This window comes from Arabidopsis lyrata, assembly GCF_000004255.2.
Source record: "Arabidopsis lyrata subsp. lyrata unplaced genomic scaffold ARALYscaffold_7, whole genome shotgun sequence".
Lineage (NCBI taxonomy): Eukaryota > Viridiplantae > Streptophyta > Magnoliopsida > Brassicales > Brassicaceae > Arabidopsis > Arabidopsis lyrata.
The window spans coordinates 1971483-1981684 of record NW_003302549.1 but is presented as its reverse complement, the minus strand read 5'-3'; the positions used below and the strand labels follow the sequence as shown (position 1 = coordinate 1981684).

The following is a 10202-nucleotide window of genomic DNA, read 5'->3' as shown; positions in this document are numbered from 1 at the left end:
GTAAAACCTTATAAAATAGCTTGTAAAATCTTATAATATCTTATAAATACCTTATAAATACGTTGTAAAACCTTTTAAAATACATTGTAAAACCTTATAAATACCCTGTAAAAAACCTTTAAAATACCTTGTAAATTTTTCCCGCCAAAAATTTAACGCCAAAAAAATTGCGGAATCACTTTTCCCACAAAAAAAAATTTTTGGCGGGAAATTTTTTTGGCGGGAAAAAATTTTACGGGAAAATTTTACAAGGTATTTTAAAGGTTTTACAAGTTTTTACAAGTGTTTTGGCGGGAAAAATTACGGGATCACTTTTCCCGCCAAAAAATATTTTGTATTTTGTGGACCTAATTTTTTTATATTTCCTTATATATTTGTGATATCTTTTATTAAAAGAAGGGTAATTTAGTCATTTTGTACATAAAAATGGGTATTTTTAAAAATGGACAGCCAAAGGGGGCATTTTTGAAAAAGAGTATTGAAAAAGGGGCATTTTTGTGAGTCTCCCATAAATTAATAATATTAGAACCATGAAATTTTATTAATTTAGAAAGGTATTAATTTTTCGATAAATTAATAATTATTAATTTATAAAGAGATTTTAATAAAGAAAGTGATAAGTTCTCAGGTACAGGTTGGGTATGTACATCAGCAAATGGAGAGGCACCAACCATGGGAGCTGCCAACCTGCGTAGAAGTCTCTCTCCCTTACATACCGAGGTGGAAGCTCTTCTTTGGGCGATGAAGTGCATGATAGGTGCCGACAACCAAGATGTAGTTTTTTTCACAGACTGTTCATACCTGGTGAAGATGGTGTCTTCTCCAACCGAATGCCCGGCATTTTCAGCGTATTTAGAGGAGTTACAGAGTGACAAGGAGGAATTCTCAAATTTCTCTCTATCTTTAATTTCTCGTAGTGCAAATGTAAAAGCAGATAATTTGGCACGAAAAGTTCGTACCGAACCGCATCATATCACATATGTAAACAATATCCCTCAGGATTGGCTCTTTTGATTTCTAATTAAAAGTGGATGACAAAAAAAAAGAGATTTTAATAATTTTATAATTTTTAAAAAATACTTTCTATCTAAAAATAATTTTTTTCTTTATAACAATAAATTTTTTAAAACCAATTGCAAGTATAAAAGCGATTATTAAGTTTAAAAAATAACATAAAAAATTTCGAATAATAGAGTCATATTTCATTAAAAAATTTACATATAATATTTTAAATATATATCATAGTAATTCATATATGACATATATAAATTTATATCATATATATATATTAAGTTAAATATACATATATATATATATATCCTTTATCATATAAAGCACAAGTTACTTGGCCACTAAAATTTTGACACATAGGATTCTCTTTCATAAATTAATTTCCATAAAAATAATTACCAAAAAAAAGAAACGTGGGAAAAAGCCAAAAACATAATAAAACGAAATTTGTCAACACAAAAATCGGGAAAATTCCTAAAAAAAAACCCAACTATTTAATATTTGTCAGAAAAAAACCTGAATTTTTTTCGATGTCGGAAAAAAACACCAACTAATTTATCGCAGACAAAAAAAACACGAACTATTTTATTTTTCCAATTTCCTCTCGTCTCCGTTACGGGCGTTAACACCGTTGTTGACGCCGTTACTATTTTTTGGGAAAATTCTTGAAAAAACCCCAAGTTATTTAAGTTTGCCAGAAAACTACCCGAATTATTTGTTCGTTGCCAGAAAAATACATAGATCAACATTTTTCTTTTCTTTTCTTTTTGTCTTCCATCAACAATGTAAGATGGTAAGAGCTCATAAGTTTTATGTGTTATCTTGAACCTCATAAAAGTTTTCATTTTTCACTATTACTTAGGACAATTAAATTTAAGAACAAAAATATACAAATAGATTAGTCGATTTTTAAATTTTTAAATTAGATTTGTTTTTAGATCTATTCAGACTTTACAAATTTTGGGACATCATCAACAATAGAACACTAAATTTCATAAGAGCCCCAAAAATCTTGGTAGATCTTCAAAAATTCTCTACATAAATCGCAAAAAAAAATACTCCAATCAAGCAAAATCCACCAAAATTGAAGGTAAAGCTAGCTTAATCAAACCAACTCAACGCTAAAAAAAACGACTAATCTAATTGTGTTTTTTTTTGTTCTAGTTAAAAAATTAGGGAATCAACTAATGTAATTGAGAGATTTGTTCTAATTGGAAAATTGAAAAATCGATTAATATAAATGTAGCGAGAATTTGTATGAGGTTCAAGAGAACATATAAAGTTATGAGGTCTAACTACCTTACATTGTTAATGAAATAAAAGAAAAAGAGAAAAATCTTGATCTGTGTATTTTTCTGGCAACAAAAAAATAATTCAGGTATTTTGCTGGCAAAATTAAATAACTTAGGTTTTTTTAAGGAATTTTTCTAAAAATAGTAATGGCGTCAACGACGGCGTTAACGGCCGTAACGGAGACGAGAGGAAATTGGAAGAAAAAAATAGTTCGTGTTTTTTTGTCAGGGGTAAATTAGTTGGGGTTTTTTTCCGACATCAAAAAATGTTCAGGTTTTTTTCTGGCAAATATTAAATAGTTGAGGTTTTTTTTAGGAATTTTCCCAAAAAATCTGGACTTCTGTAAAGAATAAAGCCCATCACCAATATTTTAATTTACAAAAAAAAACAATTAAAAAAAAAATTAGAACGTGGGGAGAAAAAAAAAGAAAAAACGAAATATGACAAAATAGTTGTTTTACAGTTCTGGGCTTCGTAAAATTTTTTTAAAGCCCATCACCAATATTTTAATTTACATAAAAAAAACAATTCAAAAAAAATTAGAACGTGGGGAGAAAAAATTAATCATTATAACTAACCAACCAAACAAAAACTTGCCAAAACTACTCCTCTTTTTGTGGGCTACGTAATTTTGAAAATCCCTAATTTGTCTCGCACCTCACCACATCTTCACGATCTCAAAGTCGTTGAAACCGTTTATCGTCCTCCACATATTTATTTCACGAGGAACTCAAACTCTTATTTTTGCTCTTTGAAATTTTGATTCCTTAAACTCTCTCCCCAACGCCTCATAACCGTTTCTTCTCACGGCGACTGTTATGCAGTGGAGCTGTCGCTTATATTTCCCGAGATATATATGTCTCGGTCTGCTCTGTCTGCGATTCTCTCACAAAATGAGCCTCCTCCAATTCCCACTGTATAGTCGTCAGCGACAAGTTCCTACGCCACCCACTCCCGGTATACGAGTACATCCACTGGAGATTGGATTCGATCTATGTTCCATGAAAATCAGTATATTTGGAGATCCCGAACAAAGGAAAAGCAACTATTGCTAGGTATTTTTTTGTGGAGGTTATAAGGTCAAAGGGAGTGAGACTGGATGGATACCAAGAAAGAAGTCAAGAAGCATAGAGCAAAGACTTAAGCTACGTGAGGAAAAGACGGTGGCAAAATGGTACGATTCTTCACTACTAAGAATTGGAAGAAATCGAATTATGACACTTTTGTGTGCATAAATTTGGTCTACAATCAGTTGATAAAATAAACTAATTCTGCATTTCTTTGTTTGTTATTTTTGAAATTTTGTAGAGAGCAACGATTAAGAAGGTGACTATAAAATCCAACAAAAAGTCTCCATAAATATGGAGTAGGAAACCAAGAAGAAGGCTTAGACTTAGAGGCTACATAAATGCAAGTAAATAAGAATAAAAAAGTTGATGGTTAATAAAAGGTATCATCTGTCTTAGCTTTGCATTTCATGTCTATGCATTCTTTTATATAATCTTAATTTTTTACCAGTCCAACGATATCATATTAGAAAGGATTCTTTCACTGAAAGCAATGGTAACAGCACCAAAGATGACGTTTAAACCCACAAGGATTACTTGAATACTTCTGATGGAAATCCATTGTGCATCAAGAGAAATGTTGGGTCTGTGACACATACATGAGAATGAGACACTACGACACCTTGCTCAAAGACACATACGTTGGTACTAATTATTGCCCTTTTATTCTCATATTCTCTGACTTTTCTACTAATTACAAATTGTATTCTTTTGTTGTCGGCTTACAAAGTGAGTAAAACACAATCAGCCCAAAGATAGCCAAAAAATGATTTCATGTTCAGTTATTTTAAATAAACAAATCATGTTGTAACTGCATATATATCTATCGATCACGTATTCATCACATAAGTGCAGGTTGACATAGGGAATGACATTTTTGTATATAAGTTTGCAATCAAGGATTGTTCAAATCCAGTAAAATAAAAATAAAGTTTTTAGCACTCAAGTTCATTGTTTTGGTTAATTCTGAATTTTTCATTCCAAAGTTTTTCTCTAAGTTGTTTGTCATATTTGTGCTTCTAAGAATTAAGTTATATTAGTGATGAAATTCTCAAGTTCGCAAAAACAAAACTATACAAACTTCCACTAATTTGCAATGCATTATTTTGGCTATTATCTTTCTCTAAACAATTTATCACGTATGACAATAAAATAAAAAAAAATGGAAACGCTGCTTCTGTATAGTTTTCTATAAATGTATTATCATATTTATTTTTGAGCAAAATAAATTTATTTGTCAGAGTAGCTTCAGTATTTCTCATGAAACAAAATTTTTGTTTAAATTTGTTAATATTGTGTGGTAAAATTATTTAAAATTTGTTAATCAAATTATTTATCCCGTACGTAGTACGGGTGGGAATACTAGTATATTGATAAGTTAATACAATTATTAATTTATAATATAGATGAGACCAAATGTTTACATGTGATTTTCAAAAAAGTTATTATCTTATTAATTTATCGATTTATGTATTATTTTACACTGGTCCTAACTCGGGACCGGAAAAATTTATTAATTTAGAGAGGTTATTAATTGATAGAGGTTTTATTGTACTTCATAATTATCTAATTTTACCAACACCAAGCAACATGACCCAAAGTCTTTTCGAAATTCTTCCACCTTACGACTTCTCTTCTCTCTCTTCTTTCACGATTCTTCTTCTACTCTTCTTTCAACTTTTTCTTCCAATTTCTCTTACACTTGATTAACCAAAGATCCGTTTCCAACACATTCCGGGTCATAACATACAAATACACAAAATCTCAACGCGAAACAATCCCTCCTCCTTTGTTGCCTCTCTCTACAAATCGGTCTGACTGACTCTGACCCATCGATCATGTTTTTTTTGGGTTCATTTGTTGCATAAAATTAAATGGCCGAAGCTTAAAGTGTTTTATAAATTACAACCCATACTAGTTAGTACCCTTATCGAAGAAAATAAATGAACCCATAATTTTTTTCAAAAATGAACCCATAATTTAAAAGCCCCTTAAAGTAGTAAATCCATTTAGAGAATAAAAGCCCATTCGGAGTAGTAGAGCCCCATATGGAGAAGTAGATGCTGTTGTCGTTCATTGCCGAGACATCCATATTCCATAGTTGCTGTTGTCGTTCATTAGACCCATCGATCATGTTGGCCTCCGCTACTTTCTCCGTCGAACTACCTCCGCAGCATCAAGTTTTCATGAATTTTCGAGGGAAGCAATTGCGGAAGGGTTTTGTCAGCCATCTAGAGAAGGCCTTGAAAAGGGATGGAATCAACGCCTTTATCGACGAAGATGAAACTAGAGGTAATGATCTCAGCATCCTCTTTTCCAGAATTGATGAGTCGAGGATCGCGCTCGCGATCTTCTCGAGCATGTATACGGAGTCAAATTGGTGTTTAGACGAGCTGGTGAAAATAAAGGAGTGCGTTGACTTGGGCAAACTTGTTGTAATTCCCATCTTCTACAAGGTGGAAACAGACGATGTGAAAAATCTAAAGGGAGTCTTTGGTGACAAGTTTTGGGAATTGGTTAAGACATGTAATGGTGAAAAGCTCGATAAGTGGAAAGAAGCTTTAAAGGTTGTCACAAACAAGATGGGCTTCACGTTAGGCGAAATGAGGTACCTAATCCTTGATTGCCAACTGACATAACTTTGTTAGGCTATTAAAGTTTCTGATTGGTTCTTTTCACTTGCCTTGCAGCAATGAAGGTGAATACGTTGAGAAAATTGTAAGGCAAGTCATAGAAGTGCTATCTAATGTTTCGACGGATCTGAAAAGAGAAGTCCCCATTGACGACCCTTCTGCAGGAGAAGGAGAAACGCCTGAAGCTGCTCCTGACTCGCTTCCTCATCTGTTTGGCATCAACACACGACTTCAGCAGTTGGAAGAGAAGTTAGATTTTGAGTGCAAGAGTACGCTTATTATTGGTGTTGTTGGGATGCCGGGTATTGGTAAGACCACCCTGACGAGTATGTTGTATGAAAATTGGCAAGGCGGGTTCCTAAGCCGTGCCTTTCTTCATGATGTCAGTCAAATGTCGAAACGCTACACTAAACGGCAAATGAGGAACATTCTCATGACGGAGTTGTTGAAGGAAGTTGACTTGAAGCAAAAAGTCGCTGACATGTCGCCTAAATCCTTGAAGGCACACCTGCTCAGTATGAAATCTCTTATTGTTCTTGATAATGTGAGTGACAAGAAACAGATCAAGGATCTTCTCGAGGAAGATGACTGGATTAAGATAGGTAGCAGAATTATTTTCACGACAAGCGACATCTCAGTGATCGAGGGGATGGTCGATGACACATATGAGGTCCAAAGATTGACTGGCAGAGACAGCTTTGACTACTTCAGCCATTTTGCCTTTAATTTTAAACTTCCTACTCCGGAGGGTAATTTCATTAATCTTTCTAGATTGTTTGTGGATTATGCCAAAGGAAACCCATTAGTTCTCAAGATATTGGGTGTCGAGCTTAGTGGAAAAAAAGAGAAATACTGGACAGATAAGCTTCGCGAGTTGGCAGAAAGTCCCATTAAGAAGTTACAAGATGTCTTGCGGATTAGCTATGATGGACTAGGTCAGCTTCAAAAAGATGTGTTTCTCGATGTCGCGTGTTTCTTTAGATCAGGGGATGATTATTACGTGAGGTGTTTAGTGGAGTCTTGTGACACTGAGCCCATTGATGGTGTGAGTGAAATAAAGGATCTTGCCAGTAAATTCTTGATAAACATTTCTGGCGGGCGAATGGAGATGCATGATTTACTGTATACATTTGGCAAGGAACTTGGTTCACAATCACAAGGGTTGCGTAGGCTGTGGAACCATATACTCATTGTTGGTGCGCTGAAGAAAAGAGCGGTAAGATAAACCTTCAAACTGTTTGATATCTGAGTGTAGCAAAATTTAAAAATCTCTTTCATGATACATCAAAAGCTCACTTAACACTCTACTTTTTAAGAGATTTCGATGTGATAACCTATTGCCGTTAACTGGTTAAGCAGGGAGCAGACAGTGTGAGAGGTATTTTTCTCGACATGTTTGAACTGAAGAAGGAACTTCCTTTGGAAAAATGTACCTTCACTGAGATGCGTAATCTTAGGTACCTCAAATTCTATAGTTCTCGTTGTCATCAGGAAGGCGAAGCTGACTGCAAAATAAACTTCCCTGAGGGAGTTGAGTTTTCTTTGGATGAAGTACGATATCTTTATTGGCTAAAATTCCCTTTGGAGAAACTTCCAAAAGACTTCAACCCCAAGAATCTTACCGACCTTAACCTGCCTTACAGCGAGATTGAAGAGGTCTGGGAGGGTCTTAAGGTGTGTCTCTATTTAAGTTCGTTTCACTGTTATGGTTTATTAGCTTACTAGATTATATACTTGATTAATTTTCCTTCTGTATGTTCATGGCAGGATACACCAAAGTTGAAGTGGGTTGATCTTAGCCACTCAAGCAAGTTATGTAATCTAACAGGGTTGCTAAATGCTAAAAGTCTCCAAAGATTGAATCTTGAAGGCTGCACGAGTTTGGAGGAGTTGCCTAGTGAGATGAAAAGTTTGGAGAACCTTGTTTTCCTCAACATGAGAGGATGCACGAGTCTCCGGGTTCTTCCGCATATGAATCTGATCTCTATGAAAACTCTCATCCTTACCAACTGCTCAAGCCTTGAGGAATTCCAGGTGATTTCAGATAATATAGAAACTCTATACTTAGATGGAACTGCAATTGTTCAACTTCCTCCAAACATGGTGAAGCTCCAGAGACTGATTGTATTGAACTTGAAAGACTGCAAAATGTTGAGGGCAGTTCCACAATGCCTGGGGAGGCTGAAAGCTCTGCAAGAACTGGTGCTATCTGGTTGTTCAACCCTCAAGACTTTTCCAGTTCCCATTGAAAACATGAAATGTTTGCAGATTTTATTGCTGGACGGGACAGAAATTAAAGAAATCCCAAAGATATTGCAGTACAATAGCTCAAAAGTGGAAGATCTACGCGAATTAAGACGTGGTGTGAAAGGCCTATCCTCATTGCGACGTCTATGCTTAAGTAGGAATGGTATGATCAGCAATCTGCAAATCGACATCAGTCAGCTATATCATCTGAAATGGCTTGACCTGAAGTACTGCAAGAATCTCACATCAATTTCATTGCTTCCACCAAATCTAGAGATTTTAGATGCACATGGCTGCGAGAAACTGAAAACAGTTGCCTCCCCCATGGCCCTTCCCAAGCTTATGGAGCAGGTTCGGTCTAAATTCATTTTCACCAACTGCAACAAACTGGAACAAGTTGCAAAGAATAGCATCACATTGTATGCTCAAAGGAAATGCCAGCTAGATGCACTTAGATGCTATAAAGAGGTCTCATTCCTTACTCTATCTAATTGAATCTCCTAAGCAGTTTATGATATTTTCTGTTTTGTGTTATTTTTGCAGGGAACTGTTTCAGAAGCTTTGCTCATCACTTGTTTTCCAGGAAGTGAAGTACCTTCATGGTTCAACCATCAAACATTCGGATCCAAACTAAAGCTTAAGTTCCCGCCACATTGGTGTGACAACGGGCTTTCAACATTAGTTTTATGCGCTGTTGTCAAATTCCCCCGGGATGAAATCAACCGTTTCTCAATAGATTGCACTTGTGAGTTCAAAAACGAGGTTGAGACATGTATACGTTTCAGTTGCACTCTTGGTGGAGGTTGGATCGAATCACGGAAGATTGATTCGGACCATGTGTTTATAGGTTACACCAGTTCCTCACACATAACAAAACATCTAGAAGGGTCATTGAAGTCGCAAGAACATCATAAATATGTTCCTACTGAGGCTTCAATCGAATTTACAGTGAGACATGGAGCAGGTGAGATTGTGAATTGTGGTTTAAGTTTGGTGTACGAGGAACCAAACCATGTCGTTGTTGAAGGGAATTGTAATGGAACTTCTTCAAGAAGAGAGGTGTCCGTTGGAGAGAGCATATTGAGCTTTGCTGCTGGGTATTTGTCCAATGTTTTAAGGTTTATGTGGCTAGGTGTTGTTTTCTTTATGGTTTATGGGTTTGCTAGATTTTTTGTTAGATAACTTGTTTTGTCACCATTAAATATTACTTGATTATGTTTTATACATTAAAGATTTATCTTTTGAAATTTGTTACTAACTCGAAAGAATCCATGAGTTTATTGGTCTTTGTTAGCTTAAGATTCTTCCACGGGTTAAGCTAAATTATTGTAACCAAGTTTTTTTTTATCCATGGTTTCTTTACTCAAATGTCAAATATAACAAAGTTTTTGAGTAATCTTACATTGAATCATCCCACGGTACAAGAGAACTCTACAAAAATGGTCTTGTTTCATGCTCATTGAATTTGGCATCATTGAATTTTACTCTCTTGCCCACACAAGAGAAAAACCTTTCTCATTTTTTTAATTTTTCCTTTTTAATGTTTGGTCTGAAAAATTGATTGAAAGACGGACAACGTGAGCAAAACAGCGATTCCCTTTTCTTTTCTTTTTGTCAAATTCACATTACAGTCTCGTGAGAAAAAAAAAAAAAAAAAAGCTTTTTGACTTATATTTTGGAAGATACACGTTTTTCAAGATTCTGAGATAACTTTTAACACATATCCTAAAATAGTCGCATGTTTAGCAGGTATATATATACAAACCATATAACACACATACAAACATGTCTATATATAACCCATCATTAGTTTAATTAAAAGTGCGTAATTGTTCCTAATGATAATCTTACTTACTGTCTACTTTTTACTTACGTGGAGCTTCTCCAATGGAAATTACGGGAAATAGATGTTTCATCCTTGTAATCAAATTCCGCACTAATATGGATTTCA

General features: G+C 34.7%; 1 protein-coding gene and 1 long non-coding RNA gene across 3 annotated transcripts; both read left to right on the top strand.

Moving 5' to 3' along the window:
• The first annotated feature begins 2966 nt into the window (after positions 1-2966).
• On the top strand, positions 2967-4215 carry LOC110226723. Of its 2 annotated transcripts, none has more exons than XR_002330649.1 (3): positions 2967-3478; positions 3613-3754; positions 3842-4215. It is a non-coding gene; the product is annotated as an uncharacterized LOC110226723 (long non-coding RNA). The 2 variants fall into 2 exon arrangements; XR_002330648.1 differs by having other exon boundaries at positions 3823-4215.
• A 1102-nt stretch (positions 4216-5317) lies between these two features.
• Positions 5318-9509, top strand: LOC9303105 (disease resistance protein RPS4). Its single transcript, XM_002868996.2, has 5 exons — positions 5318-5979; positions 6062-7220; positions 7364-7678; positions 7772-8719; positions 8795-9509. Exons 1-5 carry the CDS (start codon positions 5432-5434, stop codon positions 9431-9433), a joined length of 3609 nt encoding a protein of 1202 aa, XP_002869042.2. The 5' UTR covers positions 5318-5431; the 3' UTR covers positions 9434-9509.
• Positions 9510-10202: the final 693 nt, after the last annotated feature.